Source organism: Microcebus murinus, chromosome 1, assembly GCF_040939455.1.
Source record: "Microcebus murinus isolate Inina chromosome 1, M.murinus_Inina_mat1.0, whole genome shotgun sequence".
NCBI lineage: Eukaryota > Metazoa > Chordata > Mammalia > Primates > Cheirogaleidae > Microcebus > Microcebus murinus.
Window position 1 is genome coordinate 5,717,322 of NC_134104.1, and position 26,744 is coordinate 5,744,065.

Sequence of the window (26,744 nt, forward strand, 5' to 3'; positions counted from 1 at the left end):
TGGGTACTATTCTTATCCTCATTTTACAGACAAGGAAATTGAGGCTTAACAAGGTGAAATGCCTTTCCCAAGGTCACTCAGTTATGAGCAGAACTGAAACACTTGCTTAGGGAACCAGAAGTAACTTGGCTTTTCCAAGATTCTGGAATGAATGGGCGCCTCTCTGGGTCCTCCAAGGCTAACTAAATTATTCTCCCAAACTTCAAGAAGGTAGAACAACAAATAAACCTAAGAAATCCTTAAACGTATTCCTTGTCATCTGAAGAACACATAGGTCCACGCAGACCAAGTCTGCAGAATACACAGAGATAAGCTACAAAAGTTTTCAGCAATGAGCATCAACAACATGCACAAAGCCCATCAAAGCTGTTTTCCTCCGAAAATTATTTTTTATCTAAATAATCCAAAGATGTACTCAATATACATTAACTAAGAGTTTCTGCAGTCATCAAGAGCCACAAAAGATTTTGGAGAGTTTTACATTTGCCATTGGTACGCATCTTTTTCTGCCACGCTGTTCTAGAGATCACTAAAACAATCTCTCATCAGTTGTGCTCAGAAGGGACCACCAAGCTATTCTGTCTTGTTTTCCTCTCACCCTCTCGAGAAACTGCGTGAACTTTCAGGGGTGGGAGTGTCTGCCTTTGGGGCTGTTACCCCGGACAGTGGCTGGCTCCGGGTATCATCTCTGGCTGGGTGACTGCTGAAATCAGAGCTGCAACCCGAGATCCTCCAGGAACCAGAAATAAAAGGAAACAGCCCCTTCACTGGTCTCCAAACCCTTGGGATTAAAAAAGCTGTTTTCTCTCCACAGACATCCTAAAACACTGGTCAGAATATCAGTCCTAGACAGACAGACGCTACAGGTTCAAGCCTAAAGCCAAAGCCGGAACCATCTCCAAGGAGAAATGAGTCACTCTGTTACTCCTGTCTCTTAAGGCAGTTCTAACCTGCACGGAATGAAGGCCAGAATTGGAGAGGTGGACGTTCTCAAGGAAATCAGACAAAGCTACACGGAGGAGCTCGGCTCTTAGCTCCTACTTTCAGGCTGCTTGAACGCCTGGAACAGTTATAACTGTTGCCGCAGAGACGTTCGCTTTGGTCACCGTGACATCATTTTCCTCATATAATAGCATTACACATGCTAACTTTACACTTTCGATTTTGGTCGCGTTGCATATACAAGTGATGACATCCAGGAATTGTTTTAGCAATCTGGTTCATCATCTGCTCCAAGCAGTGTTATACACAAGGGTCATTTATTTGCAACTTTAAATTAGTTTAAGCTGCAGAAACACTCCAAAAAATTTTTTTAAAAAGTCTGAGATTCTATAGCGATGCAATGCAACCAAATCATGTGTTAGGAACTCCAGCATCGAGCACGCCTGTGTCCTCAAACCCCCTCTCACACCCAGCTATCTGGATTACACACTTGACACGCTTTTTCAACACCACGAAGACAAACGCGGAAGGCAGAGGGCGTGCAACACGCTTACTGCAGGGCCACAGGGGACTTGCACACACGCGCACACACACAAAAAAAAGACACTTAAGGCCAACGCTTGGCCAGAGCAGCTCCTGCTTCCAACCCTGAGTTAGTTTTTCAGAACATAGCCCAGGAAGAAAGCCCCGCAGAGGCCACCAGACACCTACCGCTATGGACCCAGAAGATGTAGCAACAAACACTTTGATAACCATTTCGAAAGTCGGAAAGAGGACTCCCCCCAACACACCCCTGTTAGGTAGGGAACGCGTCGCCAGACAAACCCTGACAGTGACGCGCGCGCGCAAGTGCCAGGCCGGAGCTGGCTGCAGCCCAAGTCCCCGCTGAGCTCCCGCCCGCCTGCGCCTCTCCCGGGAGCAGCGGAGGGAGGCATCGTGGGCTTGCCCCCTCCATTGGCCCCGGAATATTTTGGGACCTGTCAGGGAAATATTTCATTGGTTGATAAAAGCAGCCACTGGACCCTTTCCCTACCACTTTAAAGTGCCCGACAGCAGTCCCTAAAAGGCCAGGCTGTGCTGCGCACCAATCAGGGACCGGGGCAGGGATGCCTTGGGGCGCAGGGAGGTGGGGCCCATGGTCACCGGGGAGAAGGAGGCGGAAAGGCGGCAGGGAGGAGCGCTTTGGGGCTGGGAAAGCCCAGAAAAACGCCACCTCGGTCCAGAGTGAGGCCCCGTTTGCAGGGCTTCTGGCAAACAAACTGAAAGGGTCAGTGATAGCCCCAGACACCTTTAAATAAAAAGCAGCTTCCTTGTTTTAGAATTTTCTGGCAGGTTAAAAAAAAAAAAAAATTCAGTAAACTGTCACACAATAGAAATTCCTGTATGAGTTGGCCTGTTTCCAGTTTTCTCTCTTTACCACCTGTTTCTCCTAAAGAACAAAAACTGACCAGACATGGGCCATGTAAGGTTTCCCTGACGTCCCAGGCAAGGCCAGGAAATAGCAGCTGGCTTTTCAGGACTGATGACTGCAACAAACTCTCCTATTTTAAAGATTGGGGGCGGGGGGGGGGGGGGGGGGAATGAACTGTTTATAACTGGTTCAATCCTGTCTTATTTATATAGGTAATTTGAATAGTGTTAAAAGTCAGAAGAAATGCAAATTTAGCAAAGAAGCCCAAATGCTAGCTGCCCAAACTCTTCTGATGGGTTTCAAAGTCAAGACCGAGGCCATTAAAGGCCTAGTCTTGCAAGAAGCACCTGGCGGATGTTTAGTACTCTTAGATACCTGAGTCTCTCAGCCTCTCTTCCTCTCGCTTTAAAGTCCCTTGCTACTCATCATGGAGATGACACTGCTTTCCTGGACCAGGAAGGGATCACTCCAGCTTCTGCACCCACCCCCTTAACCAGAGTCCTAGAGGCCTGTTTGCCTCCCCTCCTCCTCAGGTAGGTGCCTGCGATGAGAAAGTACACCACCGGCCCCAGACTACAGATCAAATTCATTTACTCGTGATGAATAATTGACCACCAAAATTTAACTTTTGGCGTCAACATGCAACATTACTTCAAAAGTTATGTCCTTGTTTAAGATGATGGATGGTTCTCCAAATTTAAGTCACTAGAATTATAAATTTTATTTTAAACCCCACCAAAAATTGTAGATCATTTTACTTTTCTTATTTTCTGTATTTTCAAATTTTCTATAGTATGTACTATTTTTTTTTTTTTTTTTTTTGATACAGAGTCTCACTCTGTTGCCCCAGCTAGAGTGCCGTGACACTGGCCTAGCTCACAGCAACCTCGAACTCCTGGGCTCAAGTGATCCTCCGGCCTCAGCCTCCCAGGTAGCTGGGACTACAGGCATGTGCCACCCTGCCTGGCTAATTTTTTCTATATACTTTTAGTTGGCCAATTAATTTCTTTCTATTTTCAGGAGAGACGGGGTCTCGCTCTTGCTCATGCTGGTTTCGAATTCCTACCTTGAGCGATCAGCCCGCCTCGATTTCCCAAAGTGCTAGGATTACAGGCATGTATTTTTTATACAAAAATAATATATTTCACACCTTAAAGTCTGCCATGTAAGCATGCTATTTTTCTCCAAATATTATTGAAAAAGTAATAAGCCAGGCAAATTTCCTAATGGCTTTGTAAGTTGGTAACATAAACTATAGCCGGATTCTCCTGTATGCTAGAGAATATACATCCCATGATCAGATAGGCTGAAAACTTTCTTCAGTGATGACATCCCCTCCATCTACAAACCCTGGAAGAAACAGATTTCCTACTGAATAACAGCTAACAATTTTTAGGGTGTTGTCCATGTGCCAGATCTGCTCCAGGTGATTTGCATAAACCCTTCCTTGATCTGTACAAGCACCCTACAATTGGATTGCATATCATCCCTACTTACAATGAGAACATAGAACTGGAGATGATGGGAACAGGAAATGGTGTATTCAAGACGTGAGCCTGACCCATTTCCCTCTGCACTACATAAAAGAAGCTCCTGAGATGCTACCCTCAAATTCCTAGTGCTCCCTTTTTTCACTATGAATGGATTTTTTAAAGTTTATCCTTTTATTTTATTTTGTAGAGATGGGATCTCGCTTTTGTTCAGGGTGGTCTCAAACTTCCAAGCTCAAGGGCTCCTCCCACCTCTGCCTCCCAGAGTGCTAGGATTACAGGCCTGAGCCACCATGCCAGGCCAAGTTTATCCTTTTAAAAAATGACCATAGAGCCGGGCGCAGTGGCTCATGCCTGTAATCCTAGCACTCTGGGAGGCTGAGGCGGGCGGATTGCTCGAGGTCAGGAGTTCGAAACCAGCCTGAGCAAGAGCAAGACCCCGTCTCTACTATAAATAGAAAGAAATTAATTGGCCAACTAATATATATATAAAATTAGCTGGGCATGGTGGCGCATGCCTGTAGTCCCAGCTACTTGGGAGGCTGAGGCAGAAGGATTGCTTGAGCCCAGGAGTTTGAGGTTGCTGTGAGCTAGGCTGACGCCAGGGCACTCACTCTAGCCTGGTCAATAAGCGAGACTCTGTCTCAAAAAAAAAAAAAAATGACCATAGAAATGTACAAATTAGAAATTTGAACACTGTCACTGAAAGATTTCTTTTACTTTATTACAGTGACACAAATGAGCTTCAAGATAATTAATAGAAATACCAAATATTCCAAACAAGTCTTAAAATAAAGCTCAATAATTCTCTGACTTACAAAATCCACTTCAGAAAGCAGCTGTGTAATCTAGCAAAGGTGCAGGCAGCCAATCATTTAACATCTCTAGTACTTGCTGTGTGAGTCAAATAATAACACTTTTTGATTTGGCTAATTTTGATTATAAAAGTATGAAGTATTGGCTACAAACTTCACAGAGTTCCCCAGATGATCCTATAAAAATGACACCAGATGTTATGTTCTGATTTACATAACTTTATGGGTAAACTAAAATGACAAATAAAGGCATAGGTTTATTACACAGAATGATGGGAGTGATTACCATAATAACTATAGTGGGTTGAATAATGTTCCCCAAGATTCAACCTAAAACCTCAGCATGTGACCTTATTTGGAAATACAGTTTTTGCAGATGTCATTAGTTGGCAATCTTGTGATAAAATCATCCTGGATTTAGGGTGACCCCTAAATCCAATGACTGGTATCCTTAAAGAGAAGACACACAGAGACACAGACAAGTATACCATGCGAAGATGGAGGCAGAGATGGGAGTGGTGCTTCCACAAGCCAAGAAACACCAGAAGCTGGAAGAGTCAAAGAATTCTCCCTGAAGGCTTTCAGAGGGAGCACAGACTTGCAGACACCTTGATTTCATACTTCTGACCTCCAGAAGTATGAGAGTGTAAAGTTCTACTGCTCTAAGCCACCAAGTTTGCCGTAATTTGTTGCAGCATCCCTAGGAAACTAATACTGAGAAATAAAGGTATATGTTTACTACACGGCATGATGATGACCGCCATAATAAAAAGGCCATTGCTTTAGCTGTGTACCTCAAGGGCCTCTTCCTCTTTCCTATATGCACAGCAACAAAAGAACACCCCCTTCAAAAGTAGAAGCAAAGACCATTCTTTCTGAAACATATTCATATTTATCATGCCTGCAGACACTGGGAAAAGCTGGTCTAAGAAGAAGAGACCATTAAGATGCAAAAAAGGGCCGGGCGCTGTGGCTCACGCCTGTAATCCTAGCTCTTGGGAGGCTGAGGCGGGCGGATTGCTCAAGGTCAGGAGTTCAAAACCAGCCTGAGCAAGAGCGAGACCCCGTCTCTACTATAAATAGAAAGAAATTAATTGGCCAACTGATATATACATAAAAAATTAGCCGGGCATGGTGGCGCATGCCTGTAGTCCCAGCTACTCGGGAGGCTGAGGCAGAAGTATCACTCAAGCCCAGGAGTTTGAGGTTGCTGTGAGCTAGGCTGACGCCATGGCACTCACTCTAGCCTGGGCAACAAAGTGAGACTCTGTCTCAAAAAAAAAAAAAAAAAAAAAAAAAAAGATGCAAAAAAGTACTGAGGAACCTCTACTTTTCAGTTCCTCCAGTCCTAAACACCAGGGCTGGGATTTCCCTTAACAACAAACTGTCATTGTTGTTATTGTCACGGAAGGACCACCACCCACCAAGATCAGCTCATCTTGCCAGGAATGTCAGGTCCAGGGTGACACTTGTCTAATGTCTGCCCCACTGGAGATGCTGCCCAGCCCACCATCACCACCAAAAACAACCAGCACCCATCTTATATGAATAACACCTCACCTAAGGTTCTAGAAATGCATGGCCCACCAAAATCGAGGGTGGGCACTCTAACAGCAAAACAGGAAAAGATGGTGGACAGAAAGCTTGTCCCAACCCAGTCCTATGAAAGGAGAATTAAACAGAATCTGTTTGAAGAATGTACACTGTTCCTTTTACATAAAAACTAAATGTAGAACCTGTAAACGGAAAATGTGATAAATCTTACTATACATAAATACCAAAATACACTGTAAACAAATCCAAAGGTAATTGACAAACAGAGGAACTATTGGCAAAATATCTCACAAACCAGATTTTCATACATCATAAGTTCTCACAAATCAGTTTTTATTAATACAAAGATGAACACCAAGTTTAAAAATGGACAACTGGTGAGAAAAGGCAAACCACAAAACAAGGACAAATGCCATTAACGAGAAGAAAATATGTCTCTCCCTCTTACAAAGAAGTGAATACAATTAAAGATGTCAATTTTTTGACAATAAAATAGGCCAAAAAAACATTTAAAGAAAAAGAGAATTTCCAATTCGGGTCAAAAACTGCAAACATTTGCCTGGAAGGCAATTTCCATCTACCTTCAGAAACCCTCAAAGTGGGCGTCTGCTTTGACCCTGCAACTTCATCTGCAGGAAATCATCCTAAGGAAAGAGGGTCAGGGATGTCCTCAAAGATCCACCCACAAGGATATTCATCATGGCATTGGTACAACGCCACCAAAAAAGAAAAAAGAAAGAAATGAAACAATTAAAATGTTCGTCAATTATGCCACATTCCTATGCAGCCGTTAAAAAGCACCGACAATTCCATCATCCTAGGCGATTTTTACTTTTTTCCTTTGTACTTGCCTGTACATTATTTCTCAGTTCTCTACACCAAACATGCATTGTTTTGTGATCACACTGTTTCGACAAAAACCGTCTTTGTGAAAAAGAGGTTAACAGGGACACTCTGCTCTCAGCCCACCCACGTCCCGGGGGTCTACACCCGCCCGCAGCCTAGGGGCGGGCACAACCGAAGCCACCCGAGGTCTGCGGAGTCCGGTGCCCGGCCCAGGCTCAGGACACCGGCGCGCTCCCGGTGCGGCCAGGGGCGAAGGCAGGGTCCTGGGTGCCAAGGAGGGCGGCGGGAGGCTCGGCTGCAGACGGTCTAGGGCAGGAACTCATTTTCCCCAGATCCAGAGGAGACGCGAGGCCAGACTGACCTCCCCGCGGGAGACGCCCGGCGCGCGGCCCCGAGTGCGCATGCGCGCACCCTGCCCCGCCAGCCGCTCCGTCCCAGAGGGCCCTGCGTCTGCGTTTCCTTGGCGACGCGCCCGCGCCGCGAGCCCGCTGGGTTGGCGCAGCCGCGGGAGCCGCGCGGAGCAGGTAACAGCCCGGCCGCGTCGTCAGTCGAGCCCCGCAGCCTGTTACCCCGTCCAGCCGGGCCAGAGGCGCCTGGTACACTCTTTCTGGGCTTCCGGGGTCGCTCGGTCCTCACCGCTGCCCCCCGCGCTGCTCCCCCGGCGGGTAACGTAGCCGGGTCCTCCGGCGTTTGCCCTGCACAGCGCGGCCCGGGCGGAGCGGTCTCCCCCGCTCGGGGAGTGTGGCCCTGCGCCCCGGCGGCCCACGCGTTCGCAAGTCGGGCCCGGGAGCCCGGCGGCCGGGCGGCTTGGGGGCGGCCCCGGGGTGACCGAGTGCGTCCCGCCGTGCGTGCCGGGTACGGCGAGGGCAGCGCAGGCCCGCGGGGAGCCCACGGTCCGACGGCCGCCGCTCTCACCTCTGCCCGGAGGCTGCTGCTGATATTTTTCTTTTATATCTGAACCGCATACCTTCGCATTTGGATCTGCCTATTTGCTGTTGTGCTTTGGCTTGGCGTTTCCTTTTAACCTTCGCGCTGGCCGCTTCCCTATCCCCAGCCCGCGGGAATCTCAAGTCCTTCGAAAGGTCTTCGTCTCCCACCCGCAGGTACCTCGCCCAAACTTGGGGCTCTTTGTCCACAGTTTCCCCTTAGTGCTGTGACATTTCGTTGCCAAACTTTAATGCCAACAGTTAACTGTTTCTCAGACCAGTTTTTCACGGTTGAACATGACCTTGAGTCTTTTTTCTGTCTACACTCAGATGTATTCATCCAGTCTCGTGGACTCAAAGCCTGTCTGAATGCCAGTGAGCCCCAAATGTGTATGTCCAGCCCTGGCCCCTTCTTCGGACGCCAGACCTGTGTATGTACTCGACTGCTTACTGCGTCTCTGCCTAGAAGTCTAAGGCATCTCAGATGCAGCGTGGCCTAGACTGAGCTCGTGATAATCCCCCAACCCTGCACCTTCCACACTCCTAACCCCACTGGAAACTCCATTCTTTCAGTTGCCCAATCCTTGATGCTACTTGACTCCTGTTTTTCTCATTCCTCGCATTCAGTCTGTCAGCACTTCCTTCAAAATGTACCTAGAATAGATTTACAATTCTGCCATTTCTCTCAGCCCCCACTGTCACCACCCTGATCCAGGCCACCATCATCTGGTGCCTGGATTATTTCAGTTGCCTCCTAACTGGTTTTCTTGCTTATGTCCTTCGCCCACTCGAGCATAGACAGTCTAGCATGGCCCCTGTGCAAGGATGACGTGCAAATTTATAAAATATTTCATATTTTTTTAAAAGAATAAAAACTAAAAAGGGATTATATGAATTTTATGATCTCCATAGATAAAAATACAATATTTTTAGTATTGAAGATTATAACTTTTAAAACAGGTAAACAGGCTACATAAGCACCATGCTGTTAACAAGCTAAAAATTGAAGGATGCCCCTTAGCTTTCTTAGGTATAAATATGACAGTACCCCTAACATAGAACTATAGCAAGAACTTTAAAATTGGCTGTACTGGAGAACAAAGGAATCCAGAACCTTCTTCCCAGTGAAGAAAAAGGAATCATGTAGGAATTGAAGCTCTGTTCCTTACTCTTTCTTTTTTTATTTTTGAATGAAGCACCAAAAGAGGCAAATTGAGATGGAGACAAATGATCATCCCTGTGCTGATCATTTCGATAGTAAGTGCCTGGGTGCTGACACCCCAGTCAGTCACCAAGCAGTGCAGGAGTCAGTGTGCACTGGCCCCTACACATCTGTACTGTGAGCAATCTCTTAAACCCCCAGACCTTATTTTTTCTCTTTTTTCATCAGGTAAAACCCCAGTTGACCAAAGTAGCACAGTAGGATTGCTGCAGTTGGCTGAGGGTCTATAGGAGACTGCAGATCATAAGCCTCCACTTTGCTCAGATTTGATCTCCAGTCCTCCCCACCTTGTGCCGTCACTTCATAGAGAAACTTAGAGGTATTGCATGGTAGTCCCTCAATCTCCAGCTACAAAGGCTGCAAGCCTTCCTACGCCTGTACCCATCTTAGCTTCCTTCCTCCTCTCCAAGGCTCCTCCCTCCCCGTGCTTTGGATCCCATCCCTTTCCACTCATCAAAAACCCCACACTAGCAGTCCTCCATGCTCTCATGTAATCACCTATTCCATCTCAGCACGTTGCCATGGCTTTTAAACATGTTCGAGTCTACCGTCACAAAAGAAACAAAAGAAAAAAGTCTCCCTTGACCCCACATTTCCCTTCAGTTATTGTCCAATCCCTTACCCCTTTTGACAGGCAAACTTTGAAGAATTGCCCTATTCAGTGCAACTGTTCCTTGTCTCTCATCCTCAACCAGTCTGGCTTCCCTCCTCCTCTCTGTTAAAACCAAAAACCCACTAATCAGACATTTCCAGGCCTCATCTTGCTCAGTCCCAGCAACATTTGACACTACTGCCCCCATCTCTCTTAAAACACTGTCTTCTGGGCTTCTGGGATCACACTCCTCACCCCTCACACTCTTCTGCTTTTCCTGCTGCCATTCTTGCTTACCCTCCTCTCAGGTGCCTCAATATCGGAGATCCTCAAAGCTCAGTTCTGTTCTCCCCAGTCTCCCCAGGAACTAATACTAGGCACAGATCCAGGCCCACAGCTTCAAGTGCCAGCTATCTGCCCTTAATGCCCAACTTTATATCTCTTTAGCTGAACCTCGTTATATCCCCACACCTCACACGGTTACAGTTTCTGGCACATAGTAGGCGCTCAAATATGTGTTGGCTGAATGAATGGAAGGAACATTCTAATGTGTAAGAGATATTAAAAGTCAGGTGTTTTAGTATAATACTACTAAAATAGAATGAAAATATGGTAAAAAAAATAATAAACACTGAAAATTTAAAGGAAATGTGACGACGGAGAGCTAAAAATTGGCACTTGTATAAAGATTTGTAGCCCTTCCTAGAACCCATATTAAATTTTCGTTTATGCAATACAGTACATCACATTTGTCAACGCTTGGTGGAAGTAGAGAGGCACAGGTTCTTGCTCTGAAGACAACTGGGGTGTCCATCTGGTAATGAATTCAGACATTTTGTCAAAAATAAATATAAAATTGTTAAATTACCAAAACCTATATAGCTAGTCTGTAACTGTCCAAATTTTGAACATGGCACATTTTCATGCTATTAAATAAAGCTAGAAATTTCTCTCGTATATAGGTTAGATTTTGCTTATGGATTTTAGTGCTGGACTGGACCTCAGAAGTCATTGAGAAATCAGCTAATTTCTTAACCTTAGTCAATTGAGACCAAACAGCTAGTTGTATTGGCAGAGCTGGATAGATAAGTCATATCTTGCCTCATTGCCCATTTTTTTCCCATAGCATACTACCTCTCTTCTTAAGCAGTGTTAATATTTAACTTCTCTTTGTCAATATTTAGAGTCACCGAATTTCTGAAGCAAAAAAATTGGGATACATAATCTTAAAAATAGATAAAATGTTTGAAATCGTGTTTTCAAAAGCCCTAAGATGTTGATCATCTTACCTATGTAATACCATATTTATAAGCCTTGGAAAGAGCTTTTCTGTACGTTTAACTAACATTCTGTTAACTTTGTGTCAAAGAGTGTGTTAAACAGTTCAGGCCTTTCATTCTGTAGGAAAACCCTGAATTTTGGATCCAGCTAATGTTTTCTTTTGCCCAGACTCTGGCTGTGCTCCTGGTGGGAAGATCACAAAAATGATGCTGTGACCTCCGTGCCCATGGACACACATGAGGTCCACCTGTCCCACCACTGGTGACGTGAACCTTGATCCCTGTGCAGTCTGGTGTCTGCCAGGGTTCTCCATGAAGTCACCTGTTTTCCCTTTGCATTTGATTAGTGTTTTGGGAAGAGACATTCTGATATTAAAGCAAATCCTGTTTCTTATCAGCTTACATTCACTAGGCAGCCTTCAGCATCCATTGACAACTCTGGCCTGTTTCAGCTACCTCCATGGGAATTGTTAGTGTCATCTGTTTCCGCCATTCCTTGTACATTAGTTATCATTCCATCATAAAGAGCTTTCTCGGGGACCTGGGCTGGGGCCAGGGATGGGCTCTGGCCTCAGTGCTCCCACTAAGATAAAAAAAAAAAAAAAATTTAAAAAGGAGAAAAAAAGCTTTCTCTTCATTTCTCATTTATAATATTTATTTTTATGCATTTATATCAGAATACTTATGGGATTCCTATTTTGTTAAATGGGTTATAATCCTTATATCCTCCTTATTTATTTTGATGTTCAAATTACTTTAGATTTGACCAATGACAGCTCTTAAAGCTGGTTCCTGTGTCCTTTTGACACATCCGGGCTTATTTTATCTTTGCCTACCCCAGGCCTGGAATCATCCATTCCTCCAAGGAGCCCTGATTCCTCGCGTGGAAAATGTTACTTAGTGGAGAATGCTGCATAGTGTGTTCATTGTTACTGGGATGCTAGGGCCCCTAGACCCTCTCAGAGAGCAGAGTTAGAAAAAGACACACACGTGCATATTAATATATACACAAACATCATACATATGCATATATACACATACACTTTATAGATATATAGGCACATAAATCTCTATAGATGTCCTTGTGTGTTTGCATATATATGTTTTTAGCCCAGTGTTTCTGTTAATAATTCTAATCCAACACCTAGTTCTTTCCAGCCTTCCCTCCTTTCTATGTAAGTAAAATTCTTTCAGACAGAAAGAAACTTGGCTTCCATGATTCTAAATATATTTACCCTATTTCCTCAATTAACTTATTGGCTCTGTATAACTAATTTCACAACCTTGCCGGCTACCTGGCACCTCTTTGTCACCCCTTCCCCTTACTAAGTCTTCCTTTCTCCACCCTGCTTTGCAGCCTTGAGGCATGCTTCCCCCATTGCCCTTGCAGGAGAGCCAGTACTCTTGCTTTTTAAAAAACAATTCTGTATTGAGTGTTTGTGAGAAAGTGTTGTCTTCTCCAGCCGTTTTTCCAAAGCAAACAATCCTACCTCTCAGGGTTCGTCATGTTTTTCCTAGATGTAGTGCAGGTGAGGTAAAGCAAGCTGGTATCTAGAATTAGGATACTTCCCCCAAAGCATTTGAACTCACCATCTTCTTTGACTTCTTGAAATTTATAATGGTGCATTTCATTTACATTTAATAGCCTGCTTTTTTTTTTTTGGTCTCATTTTAATTCATAATGTTTTTTAAGGTGCCTGTATTTGTTATCTCTTGTTGCTTTAACAAATTACCACAAACTCAGTAGCTTGTAGATAAATAAAACAAATAGAGAATAAATAAAACATATTTATTCTCTTAACAGCTCTGGAGGTCAGAAATCTGAAATGAGTCTTATGGGGCTAAAATCAAGATGTCAGCAGGGCTGGTTCTTTCTGGAGACTCCGAGGGAGAATCTACTCCTGTACCTTTTCTAATTTCTAGAAAAGCCTATGTTGTCTGGCCTGCCATCCCTTCTTCCATCTTCACAGCCAGCAGTGCAGCGTCGTCTCCCTCCAACTCGGCTGCTCTCTGCTTCCATCATCACATGGCCTCGTAACTGTGACTCCTCCCGTGTCTCGCTCAGGCCCATGCGATCACATTAGGCCATCATGGATAATCTGGATCATTTAGAGTAATCTTTCCAAACTCGAGATCCTGAAACCGATCCCATCCGCAAAGCCCCTTTTGCTATATATAGTAACACTCACAGGTTCTGCAGATAAGGACATGGACATCCTTAGGGGGGACCGTTATTCAGTGTACCACAGTACCAAAAGCCTCAAACCTTAAAAACAGGATCTCACAACTGTATCAACTCCCTTTAGAGACAGAAAAGAATGGAAAAAAATTAAAAAGAATAAAAATATTATAAGAATGAAAATTTTTTAAAGAATAAAAAAACAGGATTTAAGTCCTTTCATTATGGAAGGTAATGAGCAACATGTAGACATTGACTGGAAAATGAACACGTCTTAGCAATATTTATGTATACACATCTACACATAATGAGATATGCTTCATTCTTTTATTTTTTTAAACCATTCATTATAAGTATTATTAGTCACGGTTACAATAACAATAGTATGTTTCATATGATTTTTTTTTTAATTTTTCTATTCTGGTAGATGAAAAATAAAATTTAATTGTTTTAATTTGCATTTCATTATGCATAAGCCTGAACATCTTTTGTATTTCTTGGTCATCTGTGTTCCTGTAATGTGCCTGTTCTGTAATGCATCCATATCCTTTACTCATTTTACAAATGGGTTGTTTTAAGAGTTCTTTGTAAACTATGGAAATTAGTTCTTTGTTTTATGCAATAAAAATAGTTTTCCCAGGCCCGGTGCAGTGGCTCACACCTATAATCCTAGCACTCTGGGAGGCCAAGGCGGGTGTATTGCTCAAGGTCAGGAGTTGGAAACCAGCTCTGAGCAGGAGCAAGACCCCATCTCCACTACAAATAGAAAGAAATTAATTGGCCAACTAATATATATAGAAAAAATTAGCCAGGCATGGTAGCTCATGCCTGTAGTCCCAGCTACTCGGGAGGCTGAAGCAGTAGGATTGCTTGAGCACAGGAGTTTGAGGTTGCTGTGAGCTGGGCTGATGCCATGGCACTCACTCTAGCCTGGGCAACGAAGTGAGACTCTGTCTCAAAAAAAAAAAAAAATAGTCTTCCCAGTTTGTAATGTGTCTTTGAACTTTATGATTTTTTTTATTATGCAAAAGTTTAAAATTTTTATAAATTATTTCCTTTGTGGTCTAGGCTTTATGTCTTTCCACACTCCACATTTAAGATTTTTTTCTTAACATTTACATTTTTAATCCATCTAATAATTATTTTAGTGGAAGAAATGCAGTAAGAATCCACTTTTGTTTTGATTTCCAGATATATTCTAGCCTGTTGTCCTCTTATCATTTATTGAATAGTCTACTGTCTTCACCTTTATCTTATACTAAGTTTCCATATGTGTTTGGTTTTGTTTCTGAACTCTTTATTTCAATATATTGATCTGTCTATTAGCATTAGTATAGGCTATTTTATTAACTGTATATATCTCAATATCTGACAGAGATAGTTCCTTTTCATTATTCGTTTTCAAATTCCTTTGTATCCTTTCATGTTTATTTCTCTAAATGAATTTGGTATCATTTTTTCAAATTTCAAAAAAATTACTCTTGGCATTTTATTGGGAATACTTTCATTACATAAATTAGAATTTACATCTTTATATTCTATGTTCTTATGATATTGAAGGGCAAAGTATGTTTTTCCACTCACATCAATCTTTTATTTCAGTAATTTTAAAGTTTTCTTCATACTATTCATATGAAACCTATATCAGATGTTTTACATTGGGGGACTGATATAGCAAGTGGGATATTTTCATCTATTTTCTAAATTATTTTGCATATAGAAAAGATTGATTTTATATCTATTTAGTAACCTTTTATTAAATTCTCTTTATAATATTTTGTAGGGTTTTCTAAGTATTGAGTCATGTTATTTCCACATAAAATTTGCCTCTTCTTTCCCAATATTTGTACCTCTCATCTTTCTCATATGTAATTTCGTTAGCTAGGACCTCCAGGACAATATTAATTAACAACAGAGCTACTACACATCCTTATCTTAATCCTTATAGCAGTATAAATTAATGTTTCACTATTAAGCATAAGGCTGGTTTTTAGTTTGAGAAAGGTATTTATCGTACTCCTAGAAAAGCATTCATTTAAATTTTAGGACATTTTGAGTTGGGTTAGTCATAGGGAGTTTTGTCAGGAGTAATGGATATGGAGACAGGAATTAAGGGAGCACAGAAGCAGCCTGAACATTAAATTATTTGATCAATACTTACTGAACATTTATTCCTAGGAACTCTTATCCCCAGGTACTAGGGATACAGCAGTAGACAAAAGAGTTAAGAATGCATGCTATTGAAGCATACACTTAGTGGGGAAGTTAGGCAACAAATAAGCTAAGTAAAATATGTATTACCTTAGGTAATGATATGTGCTAAAGAGAAAAAATTAAGTGGGGAAGGGAATAGGAAGTGTCCAGAATGGGTGAGAAAATTTGCATGTTAAGCTATTGTTTCCCATGAGGAATGATTGATTAAGAATACAGTTTCCTACCTATAGAATAATTTGGGTTGGAAACAGTTGTGACCATTTGAACTAAATGGCCCATTTGAATTAACTGTAACTTCACTACAGAATATTTACTATTAAGAATCAGGATTTTCAGCCAGGCATAGTGGCTCATGTCTGTAATACCAGCACTTTGGGAGGCCAAGGTCAGAGGATCATTTGAGGTCAGGAGTTTAAGATCAGCCTGGGCAACAAAGTGAGACCCCCATCTCTACCAAAAAAAAAAAAAAAAAAACATTTAAATAGCCCAGGAGTTCAAGGCTTCAGTGAGCTATGATTGCACCACTGCACTCTAGCCTAGGTGACAAATGCCATGTCTAAAAAAAAAGGGGGAAAAAATCAGGATTTCCTAGTTGTAATAATAGAATATGGTAATTCATGAGACTATTGAGCCAGGATAACTTTCAGTATATAATGCTAAGTCAATCTATATCTGTGCCTCTAAAATAAGATCTAAGAGGATCTTCTTTTTGTTATTTTTGTTGTTGCCATGCAAGTAACACATATCCAAAAACTTTAATTATTTACATTCTCCTTTGCACTGGAAAGAAAGAACAGGCAGGGGAACCATAGGACCTTTTGTGCTGCCAAAAAAAAAAAAAAAAAAACTTTGAAAGACACTGCTATGTCTGGCATCTTCAAATTTTATTTCAACATAACAACCAAGAATTTCTTAATCAACTGCCAATAGTTGATTTGCTTTGATAGAGAAGCCTTACTATGTGAAGTACCAGCAATCCATAACACAAATGAATATGTATCAATACTGCTTCAAAACCTTTATTCTTCTTATATAAATGTTTCTTTGTGAGATCGTAACATTTTTTTGTAATATCATTTTAGGTTTTTTCAAAATATATTCTTTCTTTAAAAAGAGACCAAAGCATGTCAAAAAATACTACCCCGGAAACTTCATAAATACTACAGTGTGAAGAACGCTCTGCTCAAACATACAGTTTATCTTCAGACGTCATAGGGAAGTTGATAAAGAACAAACAGGTATGCAGTAATTCACTTTAAAACATTTCAGCATATGTTTATTTTTTGCCCACCTTGTTACAAAAGCAAGAATGAAGATACCTGAGTGTAGTATTCAAAATTATTCAGATGTATACCTTCATCTTGAACATTCTTTTTTCTAATTCTGTAATTAAATGAGTACAATATAAAAGTTTACCGCTCTTGTAAACAACCATTCCTTTCATCATGGTGCATTCCAAGAAAACACCTTCAACCAGATCAGATTTTTCCATTAGAACAGTGTTTATAGTTGTGGGCTGCATTCCTGAGTCATAACAGCAAAGAAACAACTATAAACCCCATAATGATGGAGACATAATAAAATTATCCAAGTGTAATAAAATAGGCACCATTATACTGTAAACACTGATTTTTCAAAGTATAAATGCTGCCAAAATGAATCTGAACTATATACTACCAAAAATTTGGTATAGCAAAAACTAGTATGCTAACTAATTGTAGATATTGATTATATAATTACTAACTTTGCTTATTTTAAGATCGTTAAAGAAGAAGTTTGCCTTCTTCATAACCCCAGTGCCTGGAAGACAATAAATGTTCTTTGACTGAACATAATAGTTAGTTAATTAAGAAGAACATTAGATGGTTGGCCTAAGGCCTAGATTTTTCAATAATGCATCACATAATTAGAAGTCCATATATGTGAAACATGCATAATTTTTTTAATTGTAATTTTTTTAATTTAACAATAGTGAAGTGTGGCCTGTTTTTATTAATAGAGAGATACTCTAAAACAGTTTAATCAACTTAAAGGTGAAGTTATAGGCCTGATACTAGTCATCAATCAATTTTTAACAGGTGAGTGAGAAAACTGGTACTTAATAGACTGAATACTCTGGAGAGGCCCTTGATATGTGTATTCGGTACACATTTATTGCTGACAGTAGTGATAGCCAAGAATCAAATGTGGTTTTACTTTGGTTTACATTGCTGGTAATGTCTCTCAGACTCAATCTCATGAAAAAGAATGGAACTCCCAGTGCCAGGTAAACCCAAACAGACCCATATTCAGGTCATATAGGTAGAAATTTTAGTACAGTTCTGGAATCCTGCAAATTCCAGAATTCTAAAAATGTCCTACCTATCTCTTAGGTGGGTATAATAAAAGTTTAATTATTTTGGAAACTTATCCGCCCTGATAATATATGTCTTAGTTTATCATCCATGCCTGTACAACAAATTACTCCAAAACAACATCTTAAAACAACATAGTGGCTGGCCAGCACCCCAGATAACTACTTTGATATGATCATGATTTATTAAAATTAATGGCTTAGAGATAGTGTGTCATTATAGAGATTTTTTTTCAAAATTAAGTAAATAAACATTCTGAAAGCATCTATTAACCTAAGTGAACTAGGTTATTTGTTTCACATAAAGTCTGAGTTCTTCCATTTTTCTGCAAGATAACTGTTGACTTTATAACCTCCTGTGGCAGATTCACACAGACGTTTTTTGTTCTATAAGTCTTCTGTTTTCAAACACTTCCTGGCTATAAAAACAACAACAAACATTTATTACCTGTGGGTCACAGGCACAGCTTGGTCTGTGATTCAGGGTGCAATCCAGGCTGCATAAGGCTGCAAGCAAGGTTCATCTGGGGCTGTAGTTTATCTCTGAACTCAGCTAGGGGAAAGATCCAAACTTCCAAGCTCACGCAAATGATTGTTGGTAGGAGTCTGTTCCTCACAGGCTGTTGGACTGAGGGGCTCAGTTCATCACTAGCTGTTGGCTGGAGACCTCAGTTTCTTGCCATGTGCCTCTCCATGAATCAGTTTACAGTGTAGTAGTCAGCCTCCCTCAGTGTGAGCAAGTGAGAAAAGTGGAGAGGGTGATTAAGGCAGGAATCAGGGTCTGTTAGCTACCCAACATGGGAAGTGACATCTGAATCACACTCAGGGACAGGGGATTAAATAAGGACATGAGTACCAGGAAGTAGGGATCACTGGGAGCCATCTTGGAAGCTTCCTACCACACTAAGTGTGCATTCCAGAGGCAGCCTCAGATAAAGATAAAGCCAATGTGACTTAGGTTGTAATTCTTTTCTTTATCACTGGAGGCACTGGAGTGTTCTAATACACTCTAGGGAGAGAAAAGTGACTGTATGTAGACGGAAATTCTTGATTGTTTCCCCACTGAGTTGGAGGAAATTGAGATAGTCTGCTATTAGGTGATCCTCACCATCCAGTGGCTGACAATGACAATGTTCCTTCTGCCTCCTATTAAAATAATTAAATAAGAGGCCATTAGACTGAAAGGGCTAATGCCCTGAGTTCCTACATAAGCAAACTAAAACCTAACTCAAAGGCATATCTTATAAATGACTAACTTAGAGGGAAATGAAACTTAAGTTTAAATAATTAAAAAACATTAACAACTAATTATATAACTAGTAGCTTTCCACCTGATAGTCCAAATAAGGCAACTATAAAATTGTAACCAATTATTTTCTTTGTTCTGCTTCCTTATTCAATTTACAAAAGCCTTTTCTTCAAGCAACTCTGGCATAGCCCCACACCACAAACTACAGTAGGGTGCTGTCTGATTCATGAATTGATGTTTGCTCAGATAAACTGTTTAAAATTTTTAACATGCCTTATTTTAATTTCTGACACTCCTGATAACAGCTAGGAGGCTTTTTGGTCTTCCAGATAGCACCTGACTACCCTTTCCTAAACTCAAACATAGTACAGACTGAGTCCAAGGGAGCTCTAAGTGGATCTTATCGAAAGATGCAAAAACAGAATTGGTTTGGGAATGTAAAGCATTGTTTTTCTGTTCTAACATATAGCTCCTGCTTGTACTGTACCATGGGTATTTTCACTGCCACAATCTGGGTAGAGAAAGGGTTTTCCAGGGGACATTCCCCAGGCTTTCAGCAAGTACCCCAAATGACTTTCCTCATTTCCTTTCTCTCTTTCCTCTCCCTTTTATCCATTCCATCTCTCTCTTGATATCCCCTCTCTTCCCATTTTTCCCCAGGCTTTACCTTACTGCCCTAGATAAAAAATGAATACAAGGAAACTTCCTCAGCCTAATAAAGGGCATCTGTGAAAAAGCTATAGCTAACATCATACATAATAATGAAAGACTGACTACTTTCCTAAGATCCAAAACAAGACAAGGACATCCACTTTCACCACCACTTCTATTTAACTTTGTACTGGAGATTCTGGCCAGTGTAATTGGGCAAGAAGAAGAAATAAAAGGGTCCATATTAGAAAAGGAGAGTAAACTCTCTTTATTCACAGATAACATAATTATCTATATAGAAAGTCTGATGGAGTCTACAAAACCACTAGCAGGGCTAATGAGTGAGTTTAGCAGGGTTGCACGATACAAGATGAATATGCAAATACCAATTATATTTCTATATACTAGTAGCAAACAATCAGAAATGAAATTAAAAAACAATTCCACTTAACAGCAATACTGTTTACCATCAAAAATATGAAATACTTAGAGGTAAATCTGACAGAAGTTACAAAAAAGTTGTACACTGAAAACTGCAAAACATTGCTGAGAGAAATTAAAGACCTCATAAATGGGAGGTGTACCTTATTCATGAATTGGAATTCTCAATTTTGTCAAGGTGTCAGTTCTCCCTAAATTTATCTATAGATTCAACACAATCACAATCTCAGTCTCATTAGGCTTTTTTTGGGAATTGATAAACTGATTCTAAAACTTATATGCAATTCAAAGGACCTAAAATAGCCAAAACAACTTTGAAAAGGAAGAACAGAGTTGGAGGGTTTACACTACCTGATTTCAAGATTAATTGTATAAAGTTACAGTAACCAAAACAGTGTTGTATTGGTATAAATGCAGAGAAATAGATCGGTGGAAGAGTGTAGAGAGCACAGAAATAGGTCCACATTTGGATACCTGAAGTTTTACAAAGGCAAATCAGTGAGAAAAGTATAGTCTTCTCAACAAATGATGCTCGAGCAATCAGATGTCCATATACCAAAAAAATGAATTTTGATCTATAATAAGTAAATTGAAATGGATGATAGACTTAAAACCATAAAACTTCTAGAAGAAATCAAGGAGAACATCTTTGTGACCTCAGGTTATACAAAAATTTATTAGACTCACCAAAAGAATCATTCTTAAAAGAACAAATTGATGATTGGACCTCATCACAATTAAAAAGTCTGCTCTTCAAAAGATACTTTTAAGAGAATGAAAATATAAGTCACAGATGTGGAAAGATATTTATAAAGCATATATCTGACAAAGGACTTCAGAATACATGAAGAACTCTGAAAACTCAACAATGAGAAAACAAACCCGATTTTTAAAAAAATGGGCAAAAGATTTGAACAGATAATTTACTAACAAAAATATAAGGATGGCAAGAAGCACATGGAAAGATGTTCAACATAATTAGTTGTGTGGGAAATGCAAATTAAAGCCACAATAGGATATCACTACACAGACCCACCAGAGATGCTAAAAAGACTAACCCGGCCAAGTGCTAGCGGGAATGTGGAGCGACAGGAATGCTTGCACACTGGTGATGGGAGTGTGAAATGGTACAGCCACTGTTTTTAGCAGTTTCTTAAAAAGTTAAATACCTGTCATATCAGCCAGCCATTTCGCTCCTAGGTATTTATACTAGAGAAAAGAAATCATACGTCCATACACAAAATTTATATGTGAATGTTTGTAGCAATTTTATTTATAATAGCCAAAAACTGGAAATAGCTGAAATGTCTGTGAACAGATGAATAGATAAATTATGGTTTATACATACAACTGGAAAAACTCGGCAATTTAAAAAAACAAGTGGAACTGTTGATACACATAGTAACATGGGATGAATCCTAAAAAAAATTTGCAGAGTGAAAGAAGCCAAACCAAGTAAAAGGACATACCGTATGTTTCCATTTATATACAGCTCTAGAAAATACAAAGTAATCTATAGTGACCAAAAAACAGTGGTTACCTGAGACAGGGGTGAGGTGCAGGGACGGATAGGAGAGAGGAATTGCAAAGAGATGCAGGGAAAATTTGGGATATTATGGATATGTTCACTTTCTTGATTGTGGTGGTAGTTTCATGGTTATACACATGTCTAATCTTATGAAACTGTACACTTTAAAAATGTGTAGTTGACTAAATTTCATTTATACCTCAATAAAAGGGGCTTTTTTTTTTTTTTTTTTGAGACAGAGTCTTGCTCTGTTACTCGTGCGTCAGCCCAGCTCACAGCAACCTCAAACTCCTGGGCTCAAGCGATCCTCCTGCCTCAGCCTCCCAAGTACCTGGGACTACAGGCATGCGCCACCATGCCCAGCTGATTTTTTCTATATAGATTTTTAGGTGTCTGGCTAATTTCTTTCTATTTTTAATAGAGATGGGGGGGTCTCACTCATGCTCAGGCTGGCCTCAAACTCCTGACCTCAAGCAATCTTCCTGTCTTGGCCTCCCAGAATATTAGGATTACAGGCATGAGCCACTGCACCCAGCCTAAAGAAGGGCTTTTTAAAAGAATTGTACCCAAAGTCTTATGAAGTAGTTTTCTTGTAAAATACCCTCAGTAAGCCAAATAAATTGGTCTATTGGAAGTGTTTAAAAATCATCATTTAAAAATGTTGCTAAATCAGCCACAAAAATCAATGGTGATCTAGCACCTTTTGTATTATGCTGGATAGAGCTGAAGCCCATTCTACTAAGTGAAGTATCACAAGAATGGAAAAACAAGCAGCACGTGTACTCACCATCAAATTGGTAATTAACTGACTTAACTGACCAACACTTACGTGCACATTTAGTAGTAGCGTTCATCAAATGTCGGGCAGGGCAGGTGGGAGGGAGGAGGAAGAGATGGGTATATTCACACCTAATGGGTGTAGTGTGCATCATCTGGGGGATGGACACACTTGAAGCTCTGACTCAGGTGGGCCAAAGGCAATATATATAACCTAAACATTTGTATCCCTGTAATATGCTGAAATAAAAAAAAGAAAAAATGTTGGTGAATCACCTACTAAATTCATATAAGTGTTGATATCGTCATAATTGAGGTGAAATAAGGTGAAATCAGCTGGTCCCGGTTTTTCTTGTGACCTCCTCTTGTCAAAGACTATACCATTAGTACTGAGAACAATTGTAGCAAAAAGCAGCACATTAAGTTTACCTAAAAGCTGATTTTAGTGACACTGCCCTTAATTAAAGTTCTGATAAATCCACGGGCCACTCAGGTCATATATTGAACTTACCAAGTTGTAAATATACTGTTTCAAAAGAACATGGTATCTAAATATGCTATCTAAAGCATTTATGACAACTTTTAAATTTAATAAGTTCTTAAAAATTCAATGTCTTTAGTATATGGATTGAAATTGTAGTTTTTGATTAGATATTTGTGCCTATTATAAGATAGTGGGAGTGTTAGGGTGGGAACTCATGGCACAGGCAGAAAAAGAATTCTCGACACAAAGATTAGGACAGGTTTGAAGCAAAGTGTTTACTTTCTAAGGGAGGAAAAGGCATGACAGGAAAGAAAGAGGAGTGACAGCTCTGAAGGTGGAGAGTTTGGGCTTTTTATTGGGATAACGGGAAAGGAGGAAAATAATGGTTATTGCTGCAAGCTGATAACAGAAGGCAGCTGTGAAGTGGCTGTGTTGGGGGAGGTTGTTTTGTTTTGTTTTCTCTCTCTGCTAGGCTGGCTTATCAGCCCCCCCCATGCAATCTGGTGGGAACTGGGGGAGGGTCATGCTCCATGCTCCTCCTGTCTGTTCAGTTCTTTCCAAGTGCTGTAAAAACAAATTCTTAAAGACCACAAGTTAAGCCACAGTTGGTTAATCAAACAAAGGGGCAGTTGTGTGCTGTGATCTTCCTCTTTTTTTTTTTTTCTTTTTTGTTAGATAGTTTGTTTATTTTTTTTTTCTGTTAGTTTATTGGCAATGCTGTCCTTTCAGGAAGATCAGTGAACACAGCAATCAAGCTGAAGATTTGTTTTCTAACTAATTTTTCTATCAGATAGATTAGTTTATAATAGTGATCAATAATAGGATAACTGCTTCATATGATGTGTTTTAGAAATTTGATGAAAGCAAGCTGACAATACATCCACTAGAAAATTGGTAGCAATAAGGAATTTTCTACCCACTCATCCCACAAAAAAAAAAAATAATGGTATTTAAAGTAAGACCACATTTTGGCCCATCCTGAGTAAGCTATACCCCTAGCATTAGGTTAGGTAAATTATTGCACAGGAAAGATTGTGGATAATTTTGCTAATAAAACATCTTCTTATTGGAACATTTTTAATTGTGATTTTTCACGCACTTTTAAGGAGCTACAGTTACTGATTCCTGTCTATAAAGATCCTGAAAAATATAGAGGTCCACAGGAGTTAGTACTTAATAGGACAATTCAGCCATCAGCAGAGGCTTATGACTTGCAAATCCATTAGGGAGGGCAACAGTGCTTCAAATCCACCTCCTTTTTTACAGCTAAATCTATAAAGCCTTCCATTAGGGTACATTTTAATGTGGTAGAATTGTTTGAGGAGTGAGGTTATTTATACAATCTTATTTATTGTTATGAGGCTCTAAAGGATTTCCATTTGAGTATTTTTGGTTTTTTCCCCTGTTATATCAATTTTTATTAAACTTAGAGACTAGGGTGGCTGGTTCTCTACTTTATCAAACATGGGGCAATCAAAGCTCATTTTAGCCCTCTGGGAGCATGTGATTTGGAGAGAATCTTTGGGAAAAAAGTTGTAGATGGGATACAATCACATCCTCAGACCTCAGTATTCTAATCTAGGAAGAGAACACTACTACCCTCAGCTCCTTATCTTCATCATCTTACCGTTCCTATTGTGACCAGTTCAGAGTGAGTTATATTGATTAACCTGAAAGATTAAGAGATAAGTGATTATTTTTCAGTATAGTCTAGGATTTTGAACTCTAGAGTAGAGATAAGACAATGAAAAGCTGAATAACAAGTAATTCCCATAGGCTTATTACAGGTTTTGACATGATTTAACATTTTAAGGTCGCAGTGATAAATGGGTCGGGTCAAATAATGTCTGTTTTGGGTCAAGCAGTGTGGTGCAGTGGAAAGAACTGCCAGAGCAGACAGAGCTGGGTTCAAAACTCAGTTTTCCCACTCAATAGCTTTGTGACTTTGGATAAGTTACTTAACCTTTCTGAGCCTTAGTCCTCATCTACAAAATAGAGTTAATGACACCTATTTCACAGGACTGTCATCACGATGAAGTTAGCTCATGTGTGCAAAGCTCCTGCCCTCATGCTTGCCCTACAGTAGATGGTGTGGTGGTAATTTTTCAAGCATTTGAAAGTATTGATTGTGTGGTGGCAGTATGCCAGGCCAGAAGTTACACAGGGACAAGACACAGTCTCTGCCTTCCAGAGTTTTCAGTCTAATGGCATTACTCAAAGCAGTTGTCGTGGGAAAATAGCTGACGGGAAAGTAGATTGACTCTTGGTTGCCTCCCACACGAAGGCACCAGCCGTGCCCTTGACAATCCCAGAATTACTCTTCCAAGAGGAGAAATTAGTATTTGCTGAATGCTTACTATGTGATGGTATTTTCACAAACACTATCTCATTTCACCCTATAATGACCCCGTCAACCTAAAAAAAGAAACTGAGGCAAAATGTTAATGATATAGGTAGGGAGTTTAGTTGCACCAAGTGAGGACTGTAGCTAGGGAAATACTTCCAAAGTACCTTGGGAAGTGCTCTGGAGAACAAAAGAGGCTCAAATTTTTAAAGAAGAAAGGCCAAATCAGGAGAGGAGGCCATTACAAAAGTTGTTTTTCAGGAATTCTCTTTGGTTTACGGAAATAACGTTGATTAGTAATTGGCTGCTTATAGAACTCATAGGGTATGAGTTCTGGTGTCCAGTATATGACATTGTTAGGTTAATTTATATAATAGCTATTTGTGGTATCAGTCAGTCTAGGGCCCACATAACAAGTTGTTTTTCAGGAATTCTCTTTGGTTTATGGAAATAACGTTGATTAGCAATTGGCTGCTTATAGAACTCATAGGGTGTGAGTTCTGGTGTCCAGTATATGACATTGTTAGGTTAATTTATATAACAGCTATTTGTGGTGTCAGTCAGTCTAGGGCCCAAATAACAAGTGGCTTCAAATGATTACTTTGCTAATGGGTGAGTGGGGGAGGTGACTGCTGTCACATTGCAGTGCCTCTCTGAGCCTGATAATTTAAAGGGGGCTTGCATTCCTTAGATAAAAAGTTTTTCTCTCTCAGCCCTGTGGAATCCTGGTGTTAGTCACGTTTTACAGATGGACAAGAGCACTTAAGTGACAGACCCAGGCACCTTCATATTGTTTATCACCTTCTATTCCATCACACCCCCCTCCACTATTATATTAATAGCTGTTGGGCAATTTGCAAATGTAATAAGGAAAACATTCTTGAATTAAGTCTTAATGCAAAAATTCCAGCATGAGAAGACTTCTTGAAAGGAGTGTTCTAAGGTGGGGAAGGAGGAGGATATTTTTATAAGGCTTTAGCAGGAGAAGTCAGTCAAGTATTTCATCAGAAGAGGAAAAGGCTAGAGAGTTAAGCAGATGGAACAAAAAGCAGAAACTGATTTAGGAAAAAAAAAACCTCTCACTAGAGAAAGTGATATTAGGTTCCTGTTGGGAAGGATCTGATGCCAGCTAATTTCTCTGTTGCTTTCTTGATAAAACAGGAGGATTGAGAATTTGATGAAAAAACAATCCTTTTAAAGACCCCAGGAAATGGATTTGTTTCAATATGCTGTTAATATAAAAAGAGATTATTCTTGTGTTATTGTACCTTAATGCAGTAGCATTATAAAGGAATACAGAAGCATCTGCTTTTTAACTAAAGTTAATTTTGTTGAGGGTATACATATACCTTCTTGTATTTGAATTCCTGTTCCTTCCATTTTGATTTCCCACTTTAGACAAATAAGAGGGCTTATCAAAAGTAGAAAAAGTTTGTGTCCATTGAA

General features: G+C 40.3%; 2 protein-coding genes across 14 annotated transcripts in view; one reads left to right on the plus strand and one right to left on the minus strand.

The window, feature by feature from the left end:
• SH3BGR (SH3 domain binding glutamate rich protein) overlaps positions 1-1,811 on the minus strand; it is a 56,937-nt gene extending 55,126 nt beyond the window's left edge. The window contains exon 1 of one of the 2 annotated variants that reach the window (XM_076000142.1): positions 1,654-1,811. In XM_076000142.1, the coding sequence (XP_075856257.1) occupies positions 1,654-1,698 (45 nt within the window). In that variant the 5' untranslated portion in view covers positions 1,699-1,811. The remainder of the gene's footprint in view (positions 1-1,653) is intronic. The other variant, XM_012781783.3, reaches the window with a different exon arrangement.
• A 5,683-nt stretch (positions 1,812-7,494) lies between these two features.
• LCA5L (lebercilin LCA5 like) overlaps positions 7,495-26,744 on the plus strand; it is a 48,621-nt gene continuing 29,371 nt past the window's right edge. For 5 of the 12 annotated variants that reach the window (XR_012918159.1, XM_076000105.1, XM_076000124.1 and 2 more), the window contains exons 1-2: positions 7,589-8,161; positions 8,315-8,415. Coding sequence is in view for 6 of the 12 variants with exons in the window: in XM_076000105.1 (XP_075856220.1) it covers positions 8,354-8,415 (62 nt within the window). In the remaining 6 variants the exon portion in view is untranslated. The other 7 variants (XM_076000118.1, XM_076000125.1, XM_076000113.1 and 4 more) reach the window with 6 other exon arrangements.